This window comes from Mauremys mutica, chromosome 1 (assembly GCF_020497125.1).
Source record: "Mauremys mutica isolate MM-2020 ecotype Southern chromosome 1, ASM2049712v1, whole genome shotgun sequence".
Lineage (NCBI taxonomy): Eukaryota > Metazoa > Chordata > Testudines > Geoemydidae > Mauremys > Mauremys mutica.
In genome coordinates this window covers 63,653,028-63,680,132 of record NC_059072.1, presented here as the reverse complement: position 1 = coordinate 63,680,132, position 27,105 = coordinate 63,653,028, and the positions used below count along the sequence as shown (strand labels likewise).

At 39.9% G+C, this 27,105-nt stretch overlaps 1 protein-coding gene across 7 annotated transcripts in view; it reads right to left on the bottom strand.

The window, feature by feature from the left end:
- Positions 1-27,105, bottom strand: part of MSRB3 (methionine sulfoxide reductase B3) — a 159,753-nt gene that overhangs the window by 75,441 nt on the left and 57,207 nt on the right. For all 7 annotated transcript variants that reach the window (XM_044978318.1, XM_044978355.1, XM_044978308.1 and 4 more), the window contains 2 exons: positions 15,720-15,828; positions 13,939-14,016 (listed from right to left, as the gene is read on the bottom strand). In XM_044978318.1, coding sequence (XP_044834253.1) covers positions 13,939-14,016; positions 15,720-15,828 — 187 coding nt within the window. The remainder of the gene's footprint in view (positions 1-13,938; positions 14,017-15,719; positions 15,829-27,105) is intronic.

Genomic DNA, 27,105 nt, shown 5'->3' with positions numbered 1-27,105 from the left:
TAGACAGCACCTCAACCGAAAATGCTCACAAACCCTATTTATGCACCAAAACCCAACCAACAAGACAAGTTTCCAAAAAGAAAGAAAAAAAACACCATGGATTGAAAACTAATACCTGGTGTAATTATCCATCCAGGGATTTATACAACCCCATTAGTGTGGTATCTGAGCACCTTCCAAGTATTTAAAAAAGAAAAATCTCTCCCCTTCCCAGCCTGTAAGAGAAACAACTTCATTAACTGTAGGTTGTTATTGTGTGCTTGTGTTCAACCTACTGAACTGAAAAGAACAGTTTTAACTCAACTGTGGTCAACAGAGTAACTCCAGAATGATTTTCTCCCAATGTTTATATTAATGTTATTGTAGACAACATATGTGAATTTTCTACAGCTTGTTATGTAGTTCAATACCTATTCACTGTGCCCAATGTATCTGTCAGTCTAGATACAGTAAATATGACTAAACTTAAAGAATAACCAGGACTGACTGAAGAGTCTAGTTCTTCCCATCAAGGCTGATGTGTAGTCAGTCCAAGATGGCATGCATTTTAAAACATAGGAAACAGGATACAAACTTGACATTTCTAAACAACATGTAAAGCTAAATTTTGCCCTCAGACACACATGAAACTCCCACTGAAGTCCATGGGTACTACACATGGGTAACTTGGGACAGAATGTGGTCATTAGTATCCATAGAAACCTTGGCATTTATGACACCTTACCCTTAAACATTTTAAATAGGGGCTTGCACCTCAGTAGTGAAACTAAACAATTTCAGAAGTTTGCTTGGATGAGTTCTGATGAAATGTTCATCAACTGGTATGGAGGGGGGTGTCTCTCTTCTCTTAATGGTGCTTCACATTCTTCTGCCACCGTCTCCCAACTCCAGGCATATCCTTCCCTTTCTGGAAGTCCTACCCTCTTCTACTTCCTCTACCCAACAGACTATGCCATCCCCCAACTCCCTGTACCCTCCCCAGAAAAGACTCTACCTACTCTTGGTGATGTTCCATCAAGGGAATCTACAAAGGGGGAAGTCTCAGCTTTAGTGGTCTCCTAGATTGTGGCTGACATTCTAATTATATGTGCTCCAGGACTAGCAGAGGATGTCTTAGCATCCATGAAATTTATAGGCAGCAGCCAGTCTGGTAGAGTTTGTCAGACTTACTGAAAAACCATACATAACATAACAATTATGAGGTTTGTCAAAAGGTTGGCAAATCAAGAATTAAAAAAAGTTACCCATGCACTTATTACAAATTCTAAATAATGTATTTGCTCTAGTTATTGCAGCTCCTATAAGCCACACTTGTCAAACAAAAACAGTGAATCAAGTCTTTCCCCACTACCTCTGTAGCTACATCCAAGGGAGACAGTACTCACATGCTAGAGATCATGGTTGGGAATGGGGGGGGGGGGGCTGAAGCAGCTGCACGCATCACTAGGATCTGCTCAGCCTGTTCACTAATCAGTAAAGTTGTGTAATTCTTTCATGAAGGAGCTATTGAGGACTTGTAGGATAAACTGCTCTTCCAACTTGCCACAAAGGACATAGATGGCATGTGAAAACTCCAGGAATGGCACAGTGTGCAGCTGCTCACTGACTCCTGTAAACTGGGTAAAGCACAGGCTTGTGGCAAAGGGTTCATCTGCTAGTGAACTGAGTCACAGCACCAGCCGCGCGACTGTATTTCAACTGTAACTTTCTTGCACAAATATTGCCATTTGGTACATTTCCTAGAAGCCTCCTGTGCAATGCTACTCTATGCTACCAGAAAATTCAGGGCATTCCTCATCTCTTTTGGAATTAAACTCAGTCACTGATGGAATTCACATTTAGTACCACATAGAAAATTTACTTAACACTAATTTCCCATTCACACAAAATCCACTATCTAGCAATAAAGGTTTTTGGAGTTGGACAAAAATTCAAATTTAGTTTCTTCTCTTCTCTCTTTTCTGGTCCACACTGTCCTTGCTCCCATTACTTTTACCTCGAAGCCCATTCAGGGACTGCATAATTCCTGCTGATGAAAGCACAACTGATTCCACCTGCAGGCTTCTCTGTAACTGAACTCCAACAAGCAGCACAAAATTCCAAAACAGCTTTCTTGGCATTTAGAAAACCTCCTTTAAAATCTTGTGATGGTTTTAGAGTTCTTCCCTTGCCTTTCCCAATAAGGTTACACTATCAAATCAGGATATCTTTATAATTTATTGTGGGGTAAATAACTCATTGCTTTGTGAAGACCAAGACAGTGGCAATGCTGGCAAGTGTCTTTGACGACTTACTAAGACCATTTTCTTTTCTCCAGCAGTCCCTTCGTGTATTGGCCTCTTCAGGATTCTTTTATCTTGCTGATAGAGAACATTTTCTTGCACTGTACCTTTGTGTTGCTCTACTATACTGTATCAGGGGGGTAGCCATATTAGTCTGGATCTGTAAAAGCAGCAAAGAATCCTGTGGCACCTTACAGACTAACAGACGAAGTGGGTATTTACCCACGAAAGCTCATGCTCCAATATGTCTGTTAGTCTATAAGGTGCCACAGGACTCTTTGCTGCTTCTACTATACTGAGTATCAACACTGCCAGAATGAGAAACAGGCTGAAGAAAGCACAATGGCCAGGGAAGCTCCTAGAACAATATATGCCTTCTGACTTGCCTTTGGTTGTGAGGGAAGTGGGAGACTGGAGGGGCTTCTAGTGGAGAGCTATTCCATTGGCAGCTGCTCCATCTCCCTTCTGGATCAGCACAGGATTTCATGGCTGCAATGAAAAACCTGGTACTGTCTGAGGTGATTCTGGTTTAACACACATAGCTGGCCACATTATGGATCTAGTATTGAGTATGGGACTGGAGATAGAGGAAGTGGCAATTATGCCCATAGACTGATCTCCACCTCTGGCAACCAGTGGTTGCATTGCTCCTTTCCTGCAGGGACATAAGGCTTGTGTTATGGTTTTCAACCCTCAGGAGCTTATTGAATTGGAGTTTCCAGATGGCTCTCTGGAAGAATACTGTTCAGCCAAAAGACCACTCTTTGCAGAGTATGGTTGAAATACACAACAACTTGTATCAATGGAGTTGATACAACAGCCCCAAAATACTCTTGGCTGGCTTCACCTTCACAGGTCACCATTGTTTAAAGATGACCTGCAACTTACGACGCAAGAGGCAATCATTGACTGATGCTGACAGTTCTTATGTTCATAGCATACACAAATATAAATTAGATAAAAATGTAAGTTGCTGGAAGGTTGCAACATACTACTACTTTATATCTTAGAATTCAGAACAATAGCACACATGAACCCAAAACCAGAGAGAAACCACAGGCTGCTCCCTAAGACAGCAAGACACAACTCACCTAACTTGCTTGGAGCTGGCTCTTTCCAGACGGATTCTGATTGCATGCTTTACTACAGAGTCCTCTAACCTGCAAGGAGTATAAGGAACCGCCCGTATTCCCCACCCGAAACGTAATAGCTTGCAATTCCAACACAGTACTCAATACACCACAACAATCTTTCAAACTATCAACCTGATCTTCCTTTTTTGGGAAAGGTCACTGATCAGATTGGGGCAGATCAACTCTGGCAATTTCTGGCATCCTCAGCAGGGGCGGCTCCAGGCACCAGCGCACCAAGCACGTGCCTGGGGCGGCAAGCTGCGGGAGGCGGCCTGCCGGTCACCGTGAGGATGGCAGTCAGGCTGCCTTTGACGGCATGCCTGCAGGAGGTCCGCCAGTCCCGCGGTTTCGGCAGCAATACACCGAAAGCGCGGCACCAGCAGACCTCTCGCAGGCGCGCTGCCAAAAGCCGCCTGACTGCCGTGCTTGGGGCAGCAAAATACATAGAACCGCCCCTGATCCTCAGATTCCCTTGAGTCTCACCGCTCAGGTTATAGAGCTGGGTTTGGAGTGGAAACCACATTGGTAACAGTGACTGCTGATTTTCTCCTAGCAATGGAGAAGGCTAATTTATGTGAGCTGATTTTATAAGATTTGGCAGCTACCTTTGATACAGTCAATGAAGAAGATTTGTTGGGATACTTGTCACTTCATGGGAATGGATGGGGTTGCTAAGTGGTTCTGGTTTACTCCTATCCATTCTGAGGCAATTGCTTGTCCACTCCAAGAGCTCTCTCAGACAGTGTTACTACTGGAGTTGGTTTTATCACTCCCTCCTATTCAGAGTGTATATGAGACCATTACGAAACTTGGTGAGGAAATATAAACCATCTGCTAAGGCTAGCTCTATTTCCAGACCTGACTGGAAAGTGGAACAAATAATTTAGTACCTTTCCAAAAGCACTAGGAGTGAGCTGGGTGAGGGTTAATCTAGGTAAGACCATTATAAAGTTAGTGCATTGGGGAAAGTAAGCAGAAGGGTTGTGTTTCCCAAGTCTGGATATGTTAACCTTCTGGATGCTTTGCAGAGCACACCTTTCTTTGTAAGCAATTAGGGAGATTAGGCACTTATAGATGGCATGATAGAAATTAGGTGATTAAGAGCTGATTTAGATGGGTCTTGTGCTATGGATATGGCTGGGTGGAGTTCTATGGGATTTTTGTGACTCTGCTAAATGACTTGAAATACTGCATTAATGCATTTAGCTTTTCTAATGGTTTGCTTTGAAAATGTCGAGAGGTGCCAGAAGCATAGATAAAAGTGCCACACAAGTCAAATAAATATATAAAATGAATAAATAAATACATTACTATTTCTTTCACCACATGGGAGGGGATTAGCTGACACCCTTACCAAAGAGAATTCCTTTCAGAAGCCAGCAAAGGTAGCAGTGAAGGAGTGGCTACTTTATTAAGACTTGGTGACTTTTCTTGCACCTCAGAACTGGAAGTTTAGACAACAATAATATTAAAGGAAAAAAACTAGTCAATTCATTGGGCCTCCCAGTGCATCTTGTCTGTACTATGTATCTCTTGCATAGGCTGCCTATTCTTTTACTTCTTGTATCAAGCACAATGCTGATGTTTAATAAATAATTCATTATAGATTTTCTTCTGTGGAAGTGACTTCAGAGTGCAAATTCCAGTTGTATGTCTTTGAGGAAAGACACCGATCATTCTAAACTCCTTCTGCCATGGTTGCTGAGAAAAAGCTATTTTTGCATGGTAAAAGGGAAATTCCTTGAAAAATCAAGCTAAGAATAAAACACTTAAAATTCTGGGTCTTTAGAAAACAAATAGCAGATTAGATTTGTCATTCATCATTTCTGGAGTCATTTAATGGTACAGGTGTTCTAGTTTTCTGTGAACTGCCATGAAGTGACAGATCCCAAAGATCCTACAAACTAAATAGACAGGGAACAGCAAAAGATTACAATAAGCAAGTGTGGCCCAGAAGATATTAGAGGCAGAGGTTTACAAAAGTGAGCTCCTGAGATTTGTCCATTGTGTGTTTAACACATCACTTTCCTTAGCTATATTCCAGTGTGGGAGAATGTATGGAGTGAAGCTACAGTGAAGTTCAGTGATGGAACAATTGGATTTAAAGGAATGATATTGTTTTTTAAGTTTGAGACACCTTCTGACTATGGAAAAAGTTAAAGCACATTCTCCATAAACCCATGGTGGTATCAGCAGTTTAAATGAAGAGAGATGTTGAGTTTTAATTGTTTCTTTTTATCTCTTCTACTGATAAAGATAGAATTCTATCTTAAGCATGTAGCAAAAAAATAGGTCTTTCATCTGGGGCATAAAATTCATGTGTTCCCTGACCTTGCATGTCACATGGTAATGAAACAGCGTAAATCAGACATGTTAAAAGTTGAAGCTTGTTAATATTAATACTGAAGCTTCAGTCTCCTTCCTGGCTAAACTAACGGGTCCATAGTTCAAACATATATATTTACAGATTACAATGATGCAAAGGAAAAATTAATGGGCACCCAGCAGGAGCCAAATGGAAACATGTGGGTTTCAGATGAAGATCTGAAAAAAAAAATCCTATTTGCCTAAATTTTCAGTTAGCATTATGGAGTTTCTTCTTTTCACTAGTACTTCTCTCCTAAGAGACTATATTGGCGATTCAGTTTCTGTCTGGAGACATTTATTGAATAGCATAGATTTTGTATTCTCCTAGCTAGGTAACTTTTGCTACCATTGCTACCTATCTTCAACTTTTTGGGCTGAAGTATCAGAGAGGTAGCCGTGTTAGTCTGGATCTGTAAAAGCAGCAAAGAGTCTTGTGCCACAGGATTCTTTGCTGTTTTTGTGGCACCTTATAGACCAGGCCTGCACAACATACGGCCCCCGGGCCGCATGCGGCCCGCGGAGCCTCACTGTGTGGCCCGCTGGGGGATTCTAAATCCCCCGCACAGGGCGCTCTGCGGGCAGTCCAGAGCCCTTTGAACGCCAGCCGCGGCAGGGAATCAAAGGGCTCTGGGCTGCCTGCAGGCCAGGATTCAAAGGGCTCTGCGCTGCCCACTGTGGCGGGGAGCATAGAGCCCTTTAAATCCCAGCTGCGGTCGGGAATCAGAGGGCTCTGGGCTGCCTGCAGCTGCGGGGAGCCCAGAGCCCTTTAAATCTCAGCCGGGGCCGGGATTCAAAGGGCTCTGCGCTGCCCGCTGCGGCGGGGAGCCCAGAGCTCTTTAAATCCCAGCTGCGGCCGGGAATCAGAGGGCTCTGGGCTGCCTGCAGCCGCGGGGAGCCCAGAGCCCTTTAAATCTCAGCCGCGGCCGGGAGTCAGAGGGCTCTGGGCTGCCCGCAGGGGCAGGGAGACCAAAGCCCTTTAAATCCCAGCCGCGGCAGGGAGTCAGAGGACTCTGGGCTGCCGGCAGCCGCGGGGAGCCCAGAGCCCTTTAAATCCGAGCCGCGGCCGGGAGTCAGAGGGCTCTGGGCTGCCCGCAGGGGTAGGGAGACCAGAGCCCTTTAAATCCCTGCCGCGGCCGGGAGTCAGAGGGCTCAGGGCTGCCCGCAGCTGCCAGCAGCCCAGAGCCCTTTGAATCCCAGCCCTTGCCCCCTCCCCGGACCCCTGCCCCAACTGCCCCCCAGGATCCCCACCCCCTATCTAAGCACCACTGGTCCTTGTCCCGCGATTACCCCCTCCTGAGACCCCTGCCCCTATCTAAGCCTTCTTTCTCCTTGTCCCCAACTGCCCCCTCCTGAGACCCCACCCAACTTCCCCCCAGGACCCCACCCCCTACCTGTCCCCTGATAAAGCTCTGGGACTCCCATGCCTATCCAACTGCTGCCTGTCCCCTGACTGCCCCATCCAACCCCCCCTGCTCCCTCTCCCTTGACTGCCCCCCAGAACCCGCTACCCCTTCTCCAACCCCCAAACCGCTTACTGTGCCACTCAGACCAGCGTGTCTGGCTCCGTGCAGCTCCAGACAGTTGCTGCCATGCTCCCCCATGGAGCCCACAGCCCTCTCCCACCCCCAGCACCTGCCTTCCAGATTTGAACACCTCAAAATTCAGGAGTGCTCAAGCTCGGTTTGGGCAGCTGTTACTTCATTTCTCCCAAATCAAATATACTGATCCACTGTAACTTGCTGTAGAAAAAGTAGGATAAAATTGAGCAAGAAATGCTTATTATGACTGGAATTGCTATTTTCAACAGCCATTGCCTTTTTGTTTGTTTGAAAGGAAGACAGTGATATTGCATTGGCAAATTCCCCATAGAAAGAAAGAGTGGAACAAAAGAATAATAAAGGCACCTCAACTTTTCCTCATTTGTGGAGGGCAGTCTTATAATATGCATCCAGATATCCTCCAATCACACAAGCTGAAAATTGTTCCACTTTACTGCAGCTCTGTAACCACATGGGAACCAATCCTGTCTGTGTTTTTGTGCACATCCAAAATTCCGGCTGAATAATCCGCCCTGGGAGCGAGTTACCAGTGACCCAGGGCTGGAGCGGCAGGAGGTGTGGGGGGAGGGCACTGGTGGGGAGGAAAGGGGGAAGCCCAGCGCTGGGGCGGCAGGGGGGGGGTGTGGGTGGGGGGAGAGCCCAGGGCTGGGGCAGCAGGAGGGTACAGGGGGGAGCCCAGGGCTGGGAAGGGGGACAGCCAAATTTTTTTTGCTTGGGGCAGCAAAAAACCTAGAGCCGGCCCTGCCAGGTTCCCCGAGCCGCCGGAGCTCTGGGCCCTTTAATTTGACCCTGAGGGCTCCCAGCCACCTCTTTAGCTGGGAGCCCCTGGTTGATTTAAAATAAAGTATCACCTCCCCACCCCCAACCTTCCTTTTTGGCCCACAGCTGTTTTGGTAGGGCAGCTCTGGGGAAGGAGGGTTTGTTTCCGCAGGGCTGGGCGGCCCTGGGGCGGGGTGTTTCCTCTGGCTGGGAGGTTTCGGCCCTCAGCTGTTTTCTTTGGAGGAATGTGGCCCTCGCCACTTTACGAGTTGTGCAGACCTGTTATAGACTAACAGACATTTTGGAGCATGAGCTTTCGTGGGTGAATACCCACTTCGTCGGATGCACCTCTCTATCTTTTCCTAGTCATCAATTTTAATTCATTCAACATATAGTATATCTTCTAGTCGAGGAACTCACTATTCCTTGCTATTTTGCCTCTGAAACTGAAGATTACAACAAATAAGTTGCTGAGTTATGCTGTAAAATATTTGCTTTTGTATTCCTCAGCATGACGACATTGATGTCGACATAGGTTTTTATACCTGCCCATCACTTATCTGAGCACTTTTCAAGTGCAAATTGATATTGATAATAGGCAAGAATAATCCCATTTTTATGTGTTTACTTTTAACATCACTTCAAATGTTATAAATAACTATTTTACAATATACCCTGCACAGTCACTGTATGGTATGCCAGACATCCAGATACCCAGCTGGTGTAAATGAACATAGCAACATTGAAGTCAATGGCATTACAGTGATCTGCACTAGCTGAGGATCTGGCCTGAAATGCTTGAATACTAATCATGACAGGCACACCAAGGATCATTTTGGTGGAGCTCAAAGAGACAGGCACACCAGGGTTTTTGCAGCTGCAGGCAGGGGGTGCCCACTCCTTCTTCTCCCCTTCCTTGGCCAAGCATTGCCTCTTCCTCTTCTTCAGTGCCACCCAGTGGATTTGACTCTGTGTATGTGGAGGGACTGCTTGAGGATCTGGACAGAAGTCTTATAATGGTGGATGGAAGGGCACAGTGTCATCATGTAAAACATAATACTTTATAAGACCAGCCCAGAGGATTGCAGTCCCTGAGGCACATTTAGCAGGCTTCCATAGTTAGATGGGGTTTACAAGAAGTGAGATAAAATCACCCCTTTTCATAAAACCAACAGAGATTCTAGAAGGGGCTTTGAAAACAGGGTCATTCCCATTTTCAGGGATACATGGTTGCCCTAACATGAAATGCAAAATATTGAAGTAGAACATGGATTGCATGAATATCTTCAACACTTCCCCTGGCAATACAGCATGTAAACATACAATGGACACAATGACCTAATTCCCAGAAATACTGTGTATTACTATATGCGGAGAAGACGGAAATGTATACATGGCTACAGAAACTGAATTCAACTTATTATCTTTACTTCAACTAAAAATACCAAGGCAGCGCCATAAGAGCAGACTTAGTCAACACTTCTCATCTGAGAAAGTCACAAGTAAGTCTTAAAGTGGAATTTGTTCTATCCTGTATCCTGAAAACTTCCCCCATAAGTGACAGTCTGAACATGGGGTTTGAAAGAGTGCACATACACCCTTCCAAACAATTTTGCTTACTACTGATCTTAGGACACTTTCAAATGCCATTCTTCCTATTTTCTGCTCTTACTTCCTTCTTGACCCAGCCCCCAACACTTTTAAATAGGTTTTAGGGATGTCTCATGCATATATCATTCTATTGATCTCCTTTCCCCAACCTAGTCAGAGATAAGAGCCCTGTCCTGACCTGCTGTCTTCCATATGCTCTACAGAGTGAGAATGTAAAAGCAGATGTTGCTGTTTAAGGGAAAGACCAGGTTAGACTTGAGACAAAACAGGGCAGGAGAAGAAGTCAGAGTGAAGAAATTATAGTCAAAAAGGAAAGTGCCTAAACAAAAGTGAGAAATATTTAAAGAAAAAGAGTAATTGACACCATTTAATCAGTTATGCTTCTAGTGCTCCATTTTGTAGGATATTTTCCCCTACTACATTTAAAAGAGGCTTAATTTTAAGTTACCAGCCTGCTTTTGAAAAATCTTGGCTGAAATGTCTAATTCAGCTCTTCATGTGGAATAATAGATATGAAAATTCAGTAAGCATATATAATTTTCCCTTGAATAAGAAAACCAACTATTTTGTCTCTCTGTGAACTACTTGGGTAACCTTTTGGAAAAGGAGGAGCCTATATAGGAAGGATGGGCTCCACCTAAAATCAAAACAGAACCAAACTGCTGGCATGTAAAATTAAAAAGGACAGAGGAGTTTTTAAGCCAATAAGTTCAGAGGAGCACACGATTTGGGCAGAGACAGTCCTCTGGGGTAGTTTTATTAAAGGGGACACTCCATATCCTAGTAAAGAGGAGAGGATAGAAATTGATAAAGTACAGGTAGGAACTTAAGAGAAACAATCAAATGAAAAAAAGTCCCATTCAATTACATCACATGAAGGCAGACAACTAAATATTAACTAATTTTATAAGTGCGTGTATACAAATGCTAGAAGTCTAAGTACTAGGATGGGTGAACTTGAGTGTCTGGTATTAAATGAGGATGTTGATATAACAGTCATCGCAGAAACTAGGTAGAACGATGATAATGAGACACAGTAATATCACGGTACAAAATGTACAGGAATGACTGAGTGGGTCATGATGGTGAGGGAGTGGCACTATATGAGAAAGAAAGCAGAGAGTCAAATATAGCAAAAATCTTGAATTTAACAAAAAAAAAACCTTAAATGTACCAATAGAAATTCCATGCTTGAATAATAAAAGTATAGAAATAGGAATGTACCACCAATCACCTAACCAGGATGGTGATAAGGAGTATGAAATATTCAGGGAGATTAGAGAGGCTACAAAAACAGAAAGCCCAATAATAATGGGGGATTTCAGCTATCCCCATATCAACAGGATACATGTTACCTCAGGACAGGATGCAGAGACAACATTTCTAGACACCATTAATGACTGATTCTCGGAGCAGCTAGTCCTAGAACCCACCAGGGAAGCGGCAATTCTTGTTTTAGTGCTAAGTGGCACACAGGATCTGATCCAAGAGGTGAATATAGCTGAACCGCTTGGTAAAAGCGACCATAATGTAATTAAATTTAACCTCCTTGTAGGGAGGGAAATACCAAAAAATCCCTCCACAGTAGCATTTAACTTCAAAAAGGGGAACTACACAAAAAATGAGGAAGCTAGTTAAACGGAAATTAAAATGAGTAGTCACGAGTGAAATGCCTGCAAGCAGCATGGACATTTAAAAAAAACAACACAGTAATATGGGCTCAAACTAAGCATATACGTCCAATTAAAAAAAAGTAAGAGGACCAAAAAATTGCCACCATGGCTAAACAACGCAGTAAAAAAAGAGGCTGTTAGAAACAAAAAGACATCTTTTAAAATTTTGAAGTCAGATCTACTGAGGAAAACAGAAAGAAGCACAAACTCTGGCAAGTCAAGTATAAAACTATAATTAGACAGGCCAAAAAAGAATCTGAAAAGAAACTAGCAACAGACACAAAAGCTAATGTAAAAAATTTTTGTAAGTACATCAGAAGACAGAAGCCTGACAAACAATCAGTGGGGCCACTGGATGATTAAGGTGCTAAAGGAGCACTCAATGAAGACAAAGCCATTGCAGAGAAGCTAAATGGATTCTTTTCATCAGTCTTCACTGCAGAGGATGTGAGGGAGATTCCCACACCAGAGCCATTCTTTTTAGATGGCAAATCTGAGGAACTGTTCCAGATTGAAGTGTCAGTAGAGGTGGTTTTGGAACAAAGTAAACAGTAATAAGTCACAAGGAACACATGGTGTTCACCCAAGAGTCCTGAAGGAACTCAAATATGAAATTACAGAACTATTAACTGTAGTATATAATCTATCACTTAAATCAATCTCTGCACCAGATGACTGGAAGATAGCCAATATAATGCTAATTTTTTAAAAAGGCTCTAAACACTGGCAATTACACACCAGTAAACCTAACTTCAGTACCAGGCAAACTGGTTGAAACTATAGTAAAGAACAGGATTATCAGACACATAGAAGAACACAGTATGTTGGGGAAAAGACAACATGGCTTTTGTAAAGGAAAATCACACCTCACCAATCTATTAGACTTTTTTGAGTGGGGTCAACAAGCATATGGACAAGGGCCATGCAGTATATAGGGTGTACTTGGATTTTCAGAAAACCTTTGACACGGTCCCTCACTAAAGGCTCTTAAGCAAAGTAGGCAGTCAGGAGATCAGAAGAAAAGTCCTGTTATGTATCAGTAACCAGTTAAAAGACAGGAAACAAAGGGTAGGAATAAATAGTCAGTTTTCACAATGGAAAGACGTAAAGATCAGGGTCCCCCAAGGATCTGCACTGGGACCAGTACTGTTCAAAATATTCATAAATGGTCTGGAAAAAGGAGTAAACAGTTAGGTAGCATCTTTGTGGAAGATACAAAATTACTCAAGATAGTTAAATCCAAAGCAGACTGCAAAGAGTTAAAAGGATTTCACAAAACTGGGGAACTGCGCAACAAAATGGCAGATGAAATTAAATGTTCATAAATGCAAAGTAATTCACACTGGAGAACATAATCCCAGCTATACATACAAAACTATGGGGTGTAAATTAGCCATTACCACTCAAGAAAGCGATCTTAGAGTCATCGTGGTTAGTTTTCTAAAAACATCTGCTCGTATGTGCAGCAGCTGTCAAAAAGGCTAACAGAATGTTAGGAAACATTATGAAAGAAATTGAGAAGAAGACAGAAAATATAATGGCATGTTGAATACTGCATACAATTCTGGTCACTCCATCTCAAAAATGATATATTAGAATTGAAAAATGTACAGAGAAAGGCAACAAAAATGATTAGCAGATATGGAACAGCTTCTGTAGGAGGAGAGATTAAAAAGATTGGGACTATTCAATTTAGAAAAGAGACAACTAAGGGGGACATGACAGATCTATAAAAATCATGAATGGTGCGGAGAAAGTGAATAAGGAACTGTTATTTACCCCGTCACATAACACAAGAACCAGGGATCACCCAATGAAATGCATAGGCAGCAGATTAAAAACAATATAAGGAAGTACTTCTTCACACAACACAGTAAAACCTGTGGAACTCATTGCCAGGTTATGTTGTGAAGGCCAAAAGTAGAACTGGGTTAAAAAAAGGAATTAGATAAATTCATGGAGGATAGCTCCATCAATGGCTATTAGCCAAGATTGTCAGGAATGCAATACCACACTCTGGGTGCCCCTAAACTGCTAGAACTTGGGACTGGACCACTCGATAATTGCCCTGGTCTGTTCACTCCCTCTGAAGCTTCTGGCACTGGCCACTATCAAAAGATGGACCATTGTTCTTACCCAGCATGGATGTTCTTATGTTCTTAATGGTCTAACCACCCGACTGGAGTATGGATAGACTACCTCCATGGGGCCTACATGAGCCTGCAGAATGGGGATCACTGGTTTACACCCACATCTGAATCTCCAATGCTGAAATAAAGAACTCAAATAACTCTAAAGTTACCTCACCAGCTAAGTCCATGACTCTGTATTATAAAACTCATTTCCCAGTCAAGTTACTTATACTATCAGACTCCAGTTTACTGTATTACGCTATTTAATTTTTTTAAATGCTATCTTTTGGTTTGAATGAAAGTTAATTCTTAAATTTTCTTACAAAGCTACTGAAAAGCCTGGAACATGAGAGATTACAGTGGATCATAACATAATATCTAATACAGAAAGAAGTCTTGATAATTATATTTAATATACTCACTTGAATAAAGGAGTTCCACAGACAACACATTTGTATATCCCGTGAGCTTTATGATGTGTGTATTCTCCCTCAAAGGCGCTGGGAAAAACAAAAACGCTATTTTAAAAATCAGTAAGGGAATAGTGTTTTTTAGAGTGCAAAAAGCTGAACTCAAGAGTTAGCTGTTGTTATTCTTTATCAAATGAAAAAAATAAACATCTTCATCAATTTGCCTTAACAGTTACATACCATTCAGGAGGAAGCAAAACTTCACACACATCAAAGATAAGAGCACAAAAACCAATTGCTGTTTAAAACTGTTTGGCAACGTCCTAAAATTAGTAATTTTTAAACAATCTTTGTTTAAAATTCAATTAATCTTGAGCATTTCTCTAGCTTTAGTCTTCAAACAATTTTTTAACAATGATCTCAAATGTTCAACAACAAATAAAGCACTAGTGTAGTGGGTAAATGACACTTGGTTTGTTAGCACAGGATGGGCTGCCCGTGTGTTAGACTAGAGTATCATTAGTATCTTAGCAGAAAATGAAACAACTGGTCCATCATTTCAAGCTGCATGAGCCTTATATTTTTAGTCGAAAAGGAATATTACAGTTTTAAGGGAATATTTTTCTAAGTTAACAAACTTAAGAGCTAGGAGGTCATTCATCTAATACAAATCAGCTGTGCTAGTCCAACAAAAAGCCTATGTGCTCAGCAGCTTGTTTTTATTATCCTTTCACCCTTTTTATGAGGTCCAATTTTTTTTTTATAAACAGGATTTTTAAGAATGACCTACTCTCCAATTGTTTGTGTGCATTAAATCATTTTGCTAATCATATACACAAGAGTAAGTGATTGGGGTGGAAGAAGGTCTCATGAGTGGAGGCTCAGGACCCACTGCCAGCTCATTTGGGGGGGGGGGGGGGTTGTGCCAGTGATTACCATTCATTACATTCAGCAAACAGTATACTCTGGTACGAAGAGTGTTGCCTATTAACTAGGACCCCATGTGTGGTAAAGAGCCCTTTCAGGTCATGAATGAAAACAAGCAGTTACATCATTAATACACTTGGATCAGAGGTAAGCTAGGGCCTTATGCCAAGCTCCATGGTATAAATTAGACAACAAAATGGTTAGACTTTGGCAAGTTGCCTTCATGCTGGAATCAGCTGAGAGAGACTATTCACTACAAACAGTTTGGAAGTGAGCACTTTTTTTTTTCCATCCAGGATTTAGGGCTAGCTTCCAGGGACTAAAGCCATGTGAGGGCAGTTATTGAAAATTTTTGACATTCCTACCACAAATGAGCCAATAAATACCTTCTCCACATGCGCTTCAAAAAGAAATTGGAGTGGGGTGGAAAGGAACTAAATTATGCTACCTTCTTTTTGCAGCCAAAATGTCTATACTTACAATGGCCACCTTCAAAATTTCAGCCTCCTGGCACAGAGCCATTTTCCTCATGGTTCTGCTCACTGTGATGTCTTCCAAAAAATGTACCTAAACCGCTATTACTTCCACACATTTTGTAGTAAACTAAAAACAGACCCTAAACATAAGCTCTGTGACTTTATAAGACACTTAGTGTTCATTTAATACACACACACACACACACACACACTCTATTGCCTTGACCACCACACGGCAGATGCCTGTCTTTTCAGTGGTGTTAATTTGTAGGGGTTAGTAAACAAGTGGAGAATTCTTGAAAGCGGTTGGAGGGGAAACAGCAGCAAAGGGGAGGAGAGAAGGAAAGATGCCTATTTCTTCATGAATGTGCTTCCTTCAGCCTGCCTTACCTTTCAGTCCCTTTCTCCTGAGTGACATGGTACTGCAAAGGCGTCAGCCGCTTCCTCAGGTCCTGCTGGGAAAAGACCACCTTGCAGTTCTTTTTATCCCTACATGACCCTGAAAAAGGGAGAGGATATGAGAGAAGGAGTCTTTTTAGCTTAAATCTTGAATAATTGCTTTGGCTGACGGCCACAGCATAGCTTCTGCATTCACTTGTCAATGACCAGACCAGTCCCTAATGCAATAGAATGCCTCAGCTGAACTGCAGCTGATTATTTCTTCAAATCCAAGTTTTAAAAGAATGTTGCTCAAAAGCCAGGTGATTCCACTGGAGCAGTGACAATGTGCTACAGCCAAAGCCTTCTGTGTGCCATCCTAAACCTTTACACAGTCATTCATGAGAAGGTAACATTTTCCTACCACTTAATAAAAAAAAAAAAAGTCGGCAAAAAATAATTCAAACTCAATGCTCTTTTCAAGACATCTATATTGTAGACATAAGGTAATGGGCATATGATGTTTAGCCACGATTCAGCATCCAATGATTCACAACCTTTTAAAGAAGTTTTAAATATTATAAATCATTATACTTCCAGTATAGTTGATTTCTCCACCATCCTTACATTTATTTTAACTTTATTTATTTTTGTCACAACTGAATTATTCTTAGGGACTAGGTCTTATAACGCAGATCAAAATATCAGCCCTAAGAGAAAAGTCATTTCACTATTCTAAAAATTGTGCAGTCCTCAAAAATAAAGTTGTCTTAAACATTAGAACTGGGATGTATTAATTAATTTATTAATTAATTAAAATTAAAGCTGGCTCATACTTCCTTGAAAATTCCAACCTAGACTATGCCTAGTTCTACACACAAAAAGAAAATCTAAATGGTCTCAAGGCATTATTGTAAAAACATCATTCTTATAATGCAAAATCTGTAATTACTCTAGAAAAGAATTTAAAAAAAAAATTTTCTGAGGAAGCCAATCTGAGATTTATACTTTTCAGGACCCAATACTGGTTGCTCTGGTGAATGAAAACCAAAAAAATTACCCTAGTACAAGTGTGCTGAATGTGGAAATAGCTTTACTAATCATATGTAATACTTCATGTAAAATAACTAATTATTCAAGTAATTATAATATGCACAATTAGAAATAAACAGTCCTGACAAAAATATTTTTGTCAGCAATATATACACTCATAAAAAGTCCAATTGTGTTCCCAAAGTAGAGGGAACAGAGCTACCCATCTGTATGTCATTTAGTACAAGAGAAGCAATGGCAGGTTTAAATTACGTGGTATTGGATTGCAATTTCCTAACATTGGATGCTTTTCTGCTTTTTTACCTTGAGTCATTACTAAGAGTGTTCATAAAAAGTAGCTTAAAGCACAGATGCTTGCAAATCATTTAGGCAAAGATATTTCTCCCCCTCCCCCACCTCCACCCCTTCTCTCTCCCTTAGTTTTATTCTTCCAAAGCAAAAAACGTTGGTCACTACTGACTAATCTTGTCACAAAGGTCCAAAGAGAAAAAGTAAAATTGAGAACATCTGATTGAAATAAATAATGCAAACATAAAAAGCTTGGCTACTGAATGAAAGGTATTGAAAAGCAACTTCATTTCATAGATTGGAAATTACTTTTGATCTAAACATTCTTAAAAACAGATTGTTTTCTGAAACATCTCATTAACTGTGCTGCAGAGCCCTCCTGTTAATGGCAAGCTTTGAAAGAGTGCTGCTTTACTCCTTTGTTAGTTTCAATCTTATTTGGGAGGGAGATAAAGATTTCATTCCAGGTTTCTTTGTTTGTCTTTCAAGAACCACTAAAGAAGTATTCAGACAACTTTTGCAGGAATGTGCCCTGTGCCATGGCTTACAAATTATTTGGTTTTGGTGCACTTAAAGGTCACCTTCCAAATTAGCAAAATTTTCCTACATCCTGGCTTTTCAACCTTAAATGTAAATATTGTTTCCTAACTGTAAGTGAGGTTTGTTCTTTATAACATTTGGTTGCTTATTTAAAGATGTCAAACTTTGGAGATTTTTATTCTCAGGGTGTGCTGTCTTCTTGCACTACTAAGTCTTTCAAAGGATAACTAACAGCAAAAAGAAGTATATGCTTTACATAAATAACTCAATGTTGCATTATGCAGCTCAATAAGAAATTGCCTGAGTATTATGAATTCTAAATCTTAGATTTTAATATTAAAAAGCAGCCCAAATTGGGCCGATGAGTTTTATAGACAAACACCCCTTTATTTTTTTTTAAACTTGCTCAAAATTATTTCTGCTTCCAAAACTTCATCTCATTCCTTAACATTAAAAAAAAAATAACTAAGCATATCTCAACTTTGAAAAATCATGGAAAAGTTGAGTGTTTTAAAAGAAAATCTCATTTTAAACTCTTACAATAATTCCTTAAGTGGGTACCCTGATTTTATCATTTTAGAATCATAGCATTCTTTACTGGGTATAGTCACTACTATACAGAAGGAAATTTCCTTTTCACTGTATATCCTTTAATCCATGACCTTGCAATCAAAAGTAGGAAGCATGTTATAAGAGATTTTTCCCTATTGTTTTATAGTTACCTGAATGTTTTACAAGACAGACAAGTATTTAAATGTACAATGAAATCTTGCTACTCTGCACTGGTGTACACTGCAAACCTACACTGGAAAGGGATTTTCAAGGTTTGCAGACCACTGGCCAGCAAAATTCTAATGCTGTGCTGCAACCCAGTTGGATGAACCTCGTGTCATCGTGTGACCCAACCCTCAGATCTCAGGAACATCCTTAAGCAGAGCTTTGACACTTACGGTTTAAATGTTCATGGCAAACTGATAGACCAGTAAATTAACCAAGCCTGTTGCTTTTGAATGCCAGAGACAAGGGGTAATATGGTGTATATCCATTGGCTACCCCCACCACTTGCTAGTTTGGAATGGGTCTCCCTGTTAGGGTGAATTAGTGAGGTTCTAGTGTTTTAAGTTCATTTAGGCTCCAGTTCAGAATAGCATTTCTATACAAGGGAGCACTTAAAACATATGCATAACTTTAAGCATGTGCTTAAGTATTTTCCTGAACTGGAGCCTTATTTTGTAATACTATGTCATGCCAGATTAGCCATCCCCATGCAAAACATGCACAGATGCAACATTTTACCTTGTGGTTTAGAGCGATGCTATCACCACCATTGGTTTAAATATGACAAGGAAGAGGCAGCAAACTAGAGAGGGAAAAACGCTCACTTTGCACTAAAATAACGCCTGCACTCCACACTGCAAAGCTTATATGATAATTTCTAAAGACAATTGTTTGTGTGCACTTTAAACAAAATTACCTGTGGGGGAGGGGAATCAGTGGGAAATGCAGGATGAAATATAGGGAGTATGGGAAAACAATTATGGATGGATCATTTCTTCTATGGTGATTATGCAATAAATAGCAACTAATAATGCAACCAATATGGTATCCATACCAATTATGAAAAAATATCAACAGTACAGAGCAAGAGACCAATCAAATCACCTTACTGTTCATAAAGAACACAGAATGAACCTGTCCATCAGCCCATGCCTGTCTTCCTTGTGTTAGTTCTCTCAACAAGGGGTCAGTAATGGGGTTGAAACAGGATTCCCATGAAAGTCTCTAAAACTTTAGAAGGCTTCTTAACTTCCTGGCAAATCAGGTCTAAATTTGTGTGCTGCTTATTCATAAACTCTGCAGGTCAATGTGAATGAGAAAAATAATCTGCAGTTTTAAAATTAGGGTGGCATCCACTTTGGACCAGTCATTTCATGAGACCATGAGGAGGGTGGAAATCTTAAATTTTCACTCCAATTTTTGCCTCCTTGAAGTAAAAAACAGGAGAAATTTTAAATGTATCCTCAAGATAGTAAGTGTGCATCTGAAAATCCTGTTTGGTTTGTTATACCTGTGCCTGCTTCTGCAGTGAGCTCCTTACATGGAGCTCCAGTGAAGTCTGTGGCAGGGGCTACAGAGAGATGGATGGATCTCAGAGAGATACGGGCCCCAGCTGAATATTTACTGTTTATCCTTCCCTCTTCATTCTCATTACTGTTCATTATAAAGGCATTTTACATACAGCTGTACTTCAAGATCCTTTATGCTGCCAAAAACGGCAGCAGTGCTAACCAAAGTGAAATGTGGCTTTCAAGGCTTCAGAACAAGGTAGAGGCTTTTTCAGATGAAACTAATAATAAAACAGGAATGTCTATTTTTAGGCTAATAAATATGCATAAAATATAATTTTTAGATGTTTTACCGATTTCTGCATCTCAAAAATGGCCTTTTTGTGGGGAAAAAATGCAAAGCACATTGGAAATAATTACCATCCTCATCATCACTTCCCCTCGTTTTACAGCTTGTTCCCTCAACTTGGAGCCCAGCACTATAAAACAGAAGTGAGCTGCAAGCATTTTCTGGTGGTGACCTGAGCACCTCACCTTGGTTCTAAATTCCTATTTTTGTGAAGCTTTCCAAATCTGGGGTTCATAAATGAAGACAAACACCAACATATACACAATTTCCTTTGATTTAATTAAATACAAAAGAGCAGTAAGGTTTCTTCAGATAGAGTGACAAAAGCTATCAGGCCATTACTCCTGGCCACTATCATTAATCTGCTCCCCTGTGCCTGAGGGACCAGATTAGTGTATGACATACAGGTACTGAAACATTGCCTACTCATAGCTTTCCTTCTTTAATACTCTTTTGAACTGTTACAATTTTATCTTTTGTTTTGTTGCTTCCTTTCTCTTACTGCATTGAAAATAACTCACATTTCATATTTCATGTAAAGCACTGTGTATATTCTCCTCTTTGTGCATGTGCATAAGTCTCATTCGCACTAATGGCCACAATAGGCATGCAACGAGTACATACTATTAAGACTTCCTGAATTAAATACAGTGAGACAAATGTTCCAGCCCAGCATCACTGTATAATAAATCAGGCTTCCAGTTTTCTATACTATTAACAACTTTTCAAGCATGTGTCAGTGGGGTTTAATCATATTTTTTATACAGCACCATAGGTCTCAATTCTGCCATTTGACCAGTATAGACAGCCCCCTGAGACTACGCAGAGCCCCACTGATTTCAAAGGGATTCTGTGTGGACAGAAGAGTCTACTCACACGGATCAGACTGCAAGAGCTATGTCTAAGCATATATCTCCTTGCTTCTCCAAATCACATGCCCCCATCAGTGGGGTGTACCTTGCTCCCTAATGGCGAGTTACCTAGTACTGATGCGAAAGGAATGCTGCCAGACTAAGTTATATTTTTTTAAAAATCAAATATCCTTACCCATACTACAAAACTTTCTGTTTCATTAAAAACTGAAATATCTAATTTAATTTCCACTATTTATGCTATTAGTTGACACTTTGCATTTCCCTCCATCTTCAAAGAATGAAAATAGGCAGGTCACTTTCATTTTTGTTTAGTCTGTTTCCCTTTATGCTTATTTAGCCTTAGCAGAATGCTCCAGTGTAGGAGAATGTTGGTTTGATTTTGTTTTTATAGCAGAAATTTTTCACTGGAATTACAAAACAATTGATGGAAACATTTATGTTGGTTGAGTTTGAAAACATTTACAATACCTAACTTTTGGTTCTAGTTTGACCTGCCAGCATTTTCTTAAGATGATAACTAAATATGCACTGTCAGGAACAGTAACAATGGGAAACAAATGAAATCAGATTCTTACTCAACATAAACCAATTTATCAGTAAACCTGTTCTCCCGGTCTCCATGCAAATCATCACTAAAATGTAGGGCTGTTGATCAATTGAGGTTAAGTCACGCAATTAACTCAAAAAAATTAATCATGATTAATCACTGTTTTAATCGCACTGCTAAACAATAGAATACCAATTGAAATATATTATTAAATTTTTGGATGCTTTCCTACATTTTCAGACATATTGATTTCAATTAACACAGAATTACTACACTTTTTTTTTTTTTTTTTTTACAAAAGAAATAGTATTTTTCAATTCACCTCATATAAGTGCTGTAGTGCAAGCTATTTATCTGAAAGTGCAACTTACAAATGTAGATTTTTTTGATTACATAACTGCACTCAAAAACAAAACAATATTGATCTTGATAGCCTACAATTCCACTCAGTCCTACTTCTTGTTCAGCTAAGACAAACAAGTTTGTTTACATTTATAGGAGATAATGCTGCCAGCTAATTTACAATGTCACCTGAAAGTGAGAACAGAAATTCTCATGGCACATTTCTGGCTGGCATTACAAGGCATTTATGTGCCAGATATGGTAAATATTCGTATGCCCCTTCATGCTTCGGCCACCATTCCAGAGGACGTGCTTCCATGCTGACGGCGCTCATTAAGAAAATAATGCATTAATTAAATTTGTGACCGAACTCCTTGGGGGAGAACTGTATATCTCCTGCTCAGTTTTACCTGCATTCTGCCATATATTTCATGTTACAGCAGTCTTGGATGATGATCCAGCACATGTTGTTCGCTTTAAGAACACTTTCACTGCAGATTTGACAAAACACAAAGAAGGTACCAATGTGAGATTTCTAAAGATAGCTACAGCACTCAAACCAAAACTTAAGAACCCGAAGTGCTTTCCAAAATCTGAGAAGAACGAGGTGTGGAGCGTACTTTCAGAAGTCTTAAAAGAGCAACACTCCAATGCAGAAACTACAGAACCTGAACCACCAAAATAGAAAAATCAACCTTCTGCTAGTGGCATCTGACTCAGATAATGAAAATGAACACGCTTCAGTCCACACTTCTTTGGATCATTATTGAGCAGAACCCATCATCAACATGGAGGCATGTCTTCTGGAATCTTTAGCATATCTGGCACATTAATATCTTGCGATACCAGCTACAACAGTGCCATGTGAATGCCTGCTGTTACTTTCAGGTGACATTGTAAACAAGTGGGCACCGTTATCTCCTGAAAATGTAAACAGACTTGTTTGTCTGAACGATCGGCTGAACAAGAAGTAGGACTGAGTGGACTTGTAGGCTCTGAAGTTCAACTTTCACAATAGAGATTGCACAACAGTACTTGTATTAGGTGAATTCTTGTGTTTTTACAGTGCAAATATTTGTAATAAAAATAAATATAAAGTGAGCACTGTACACTTTGTATTGTGTGCTGTAATTGAAATCAATATATTTGAAAATGTAGAAAAACAGCCAAAAATATTTAAATAAAGGTATTATATTAACAGCACGATTAATCGCACAATTAATTTTTTAATCTCGACAGCCCTACTAAAATTACATACTAGAAGTCTTATGTTAAATTCTAATTCAACTTTCTAGATTTTCCCCCTTTAATCCACAACTTTTGTCTAACTCCATCTTTTGGTTCACTGTTTCTGTTCTAAGTTTCCTCATAGCTGAATTCAATCAAAGGCCATCTTTGAGTTAAAGTGTTGGTCAGAAGATTCTCTTCAACTAGCAAGACAAAGAGTTATTATTTTGAATATCTGCAAAGCCAACTTTAAATAAAATACAAATCTTGGTCTTAAAATTACTGTTTCATATATTGGGGGTGGGGTTGGGGGAATAGCTCTGTATTTCTTTGAGGAATGGCTCCTTCATTTCCTTGCTTTAGGAGACTATATCCCACCTACATCCCATACCATTTGCCGTTTCAAACAAGCAGTAGCAATGGAGAAAGAGACCATTTTTGCAGCGCTGTGTGCTGAAAATCTGAGTGCTGGAGATTATATTTTTGGTCAGGTGCCAATTAAATAAATATAACCCTGCTCTCTTATTTTAACGCTCAGGAAGGATAGAAGGAAGAGTTGACACAGCGAAGAGGAAATCTGGTTCTTTTAAAGTGTATTTTATTGCATGGGAAACTTACAATGGAGTTGTACCTCTGGAGTTGTCTAATTTGTTTTTAATCTGAATGGATCAGCAGCAAACCATGGCCATGGTGTTTTGTTGATGATCCACATAGATAGGCCATCTCTCTCTCCAAATATTTTAGCTCTATCATAAGCTTCTCATTCAAAAATCCAACTTCCAAAGATTTCAATGACTGAAAGTATAAACAAAACAAAACAAAACTCCCTTTTTTATACACTCTCTTTTTAAGCTAGACATTGGTATTAGAACCAATTGTTTTCTTTTTATCATCTCACCCTTTAGTGCTAGAGTCACTGGGAGATGTGGGTGCCTGGTTCATCTCATGTCTAGCATTTTCCCCTTTAATTCCATAAAACTGCCAGTGGAATAATGGTGGCTATGTTGCTGAGACAGAGCCAGTGAGAAACGACTCATCCCATGGAGAAGAAATACAGAGCCGTTTTTGAAATGTAAAAAACATTTTTAAAAAATGGAAGTGTTTTTCATATGGGAAAAATAGCTCTGTATATCATCTCCATGGGATGGCCCCTTTACTTCCTTATTGGAGGCATCTGTGTCCTGTGCACTGCTGAAATATCACCACTAGTCACTTAAGCTTAGTTTTACATCCTTTCAAAATCACAGTCACAGATTTATACATAGACGGGGCAAAGCATTCAAGCAACTATCTTGTACAGGCTGGCAGGTGACTATAACTACCTTATAGGGCGTTTCCATCTATTCTTTTTAGGATTACTATGATTAAGGTAGCATAGTGCTTTGTAAATGGAAGCACCTTCAGTAAAACTGAGCAATCCTGGTACTTAGAACATTTGGAGATATTATAGATCAGCCTCTTTCAAGGATATATGTATATGAGGTCACTGTCCTTGCATGACAAACTCCAAAAGGTCCTAGAAAAAATGTTGCCATATTATATATAGGCTGTCAAAGGATTAAAAAATTAATCATGTGATTAATCGCACTGTTAAACAATAACAGAATAACATTTATATAAATATTTTTGGAAGTTTTCTACATTTTCAAATATATTGATTTGAATTACAATAGAACAGTGTACAGTGCTCACTTTATATTTATTTTTATTACAAATATCTGTGCTATAAAAAACAAAAGAAATAGTATTTACAATCTCTATCATGAAAGTTGAACTTACAAATGTAGAATTATGTACAAAAAAACTGCATTCAAAAATAAAACAATGTAAAACTCTGGAGGCTGCAAGTCCATTCAGTCTTCTTCTTTAGTCACACAGACAAACAAATTTGTTTACATTTGCAGGACATAATGCTGCCCGCTTCTTGTTTACAATGTCACCTGAAAGTGAGTACAGGTGTTCTCATGGCACTATTGTAGCCAGTGTCACAAGATATTTACGTACCAGATGCATTAAAGATTCATATGTCCCATCATTCTTCAACCACCATTCTAGAAGACATGTGTCCATGCTAATGAGGGGTTCTGCTCGATAAAGATCCAAAGCAGTTTGGACTGATGCATGTTCACTTTCATCATCGGAATCAAATGCCACCAGCAGCTTGATTTTCTTTTTTGGTGATTCAGGTTCTGTAGTTTTCACATTGGAATGCTGCTCTTTTAAGACTTCTCAAAGCATGCTCCACACCTCATCCCTCTCAGATTATGGAAGGCACTTCATATTATTAAAACTTGGGTCAAGTGATGTAGCTATCTTTAGAAATCTCACATTGGTACCTTCTTTGCATTTTGTCAAATCTGCAGTGAGAGTGTTCTTAACATGAACAACATGTGCTGGGTCATCATCCAAGACTGCTGTAACATGAAATATATGGCAGAATGCAGGTAAAACTGAGCAGGAGATATACAGTTCTCCCCCAAGGAGTTCAGTCACAAATTTAATTAATGCATTATTTTCTTAATGAGCGCCGTCAGCATGGAAGCACGTCTTCTGGAATGGTGGCCGAAGCATGAAGGGGCATACAAATATTTACCATATCTGGCACATAAATGCCTTGTAATGCCAGCTAGAAAAGTGCCATGCGAACGCCTGTTCTCACTTTCAGGTGACATTATAAATAAGAAGCCGGAAGCATTATCTCCCACAAATGTAAACAAACTTGTGTCTTAGTGATTGGCTGAATAAGAAGTAGTACTGAGTGGACTTGTAGGCTCTAAAGTTTTACATAACTGCACTTAAAAGCAAAACAATGTAACAAAAAAAAATCTACATTTGTAAGATGCTCTTTCATAATAAAGAGATTGCATTATGGTATTGGTACTTTTACAGTGTAAATATTTGTAATAAAAATATAAAGTGAGCACTGTACACTTTGTATTGTGTTGTAATTGAAATCAATATATTTGCAAATGTAGAAAAACAAAAAATATTTAATAAAATTTCAACTGATATTTTATTGTTTAACAGTGCAATTAAAACTGTGATTAATCGCAATTAATATTTTTTAAGTTTAATCGCGTGAGCTAACTGCGATTAATCAACAGCCCTAATTATATACCTTCATGAAGGAAAAAAAAGCCAATATGACACTAAACTTCTAAATTAATGACAAACTGGGACGGGGTAGCTATGGTGGGTTGGTAATAGGACATGAAGTCTCTTACCTTTAAGTTCTGAGTCTGAATTGGGCTATAATTGTTCAGTGGCCTATGTGATATGAGTTGATACTCTCAGCATAGCTCTCAATGATAACATCCACGTAAAAGAAACCATCCTCACCTTTGTGACTGGCACCTCTGCTGGCTGTCTCATCAGAAAGGCTAAGAACTGAGTAAGCATGGAGACTGATCTATTCTCTTCATCCTTACAAGTGAACCACACAAGCCAAGATTGAGACAGGTTGGCAGAGTGGGGAGAAACTTATGCTACACTATCTTTTTTCTCCCCAGAGAGGAGACTTCTGATTCCAATGCTGTCATTTTAACACCTTTCACCAGGGACTACATAAAAATGAAGACATAACATACGGAAATATTTTATTAACATAAGAATTAAGCTAAATTTAAAAATAGCAAATTGCTCTGTCTTTTCAGCTATCTTGTGCGTTCAAAAATATTTCAATAAGCCATAAAAATGTGTATATTCCCACAGCTTTAATAAAGGTCTAACCTGCAGTAGAAACAATTAAAAAGTCAGCATTTGCCAGCAGTTACTAACAGTGGTGTGCAACCTATAGTTATTCAGGCTCTTGCTAAATCCTCCTGGTAACTTCCTCGGCAATAGCGATGTGCCACCTTTTCAGCTTGAGGACAGAACACTGTATTTCAAAAGGCCAAGGTGCCACAATCAATATTTTGGGGCACATTCTCTGCCCTGTTTGTGTCCTTCTGTGCTGCTTAGAGCTGAAACTACCTGCAAGTCCCATAGTGTTTAAGAGTTCCTAGCAGGCACAGCTGGCTCCTACGCCTACGACCATCGGCACAGAGAGATGTACTGAGGACAAGAGGATATGGCTGGAGCATACAGTGCTCCAGCTATCCCCAGCATAGAT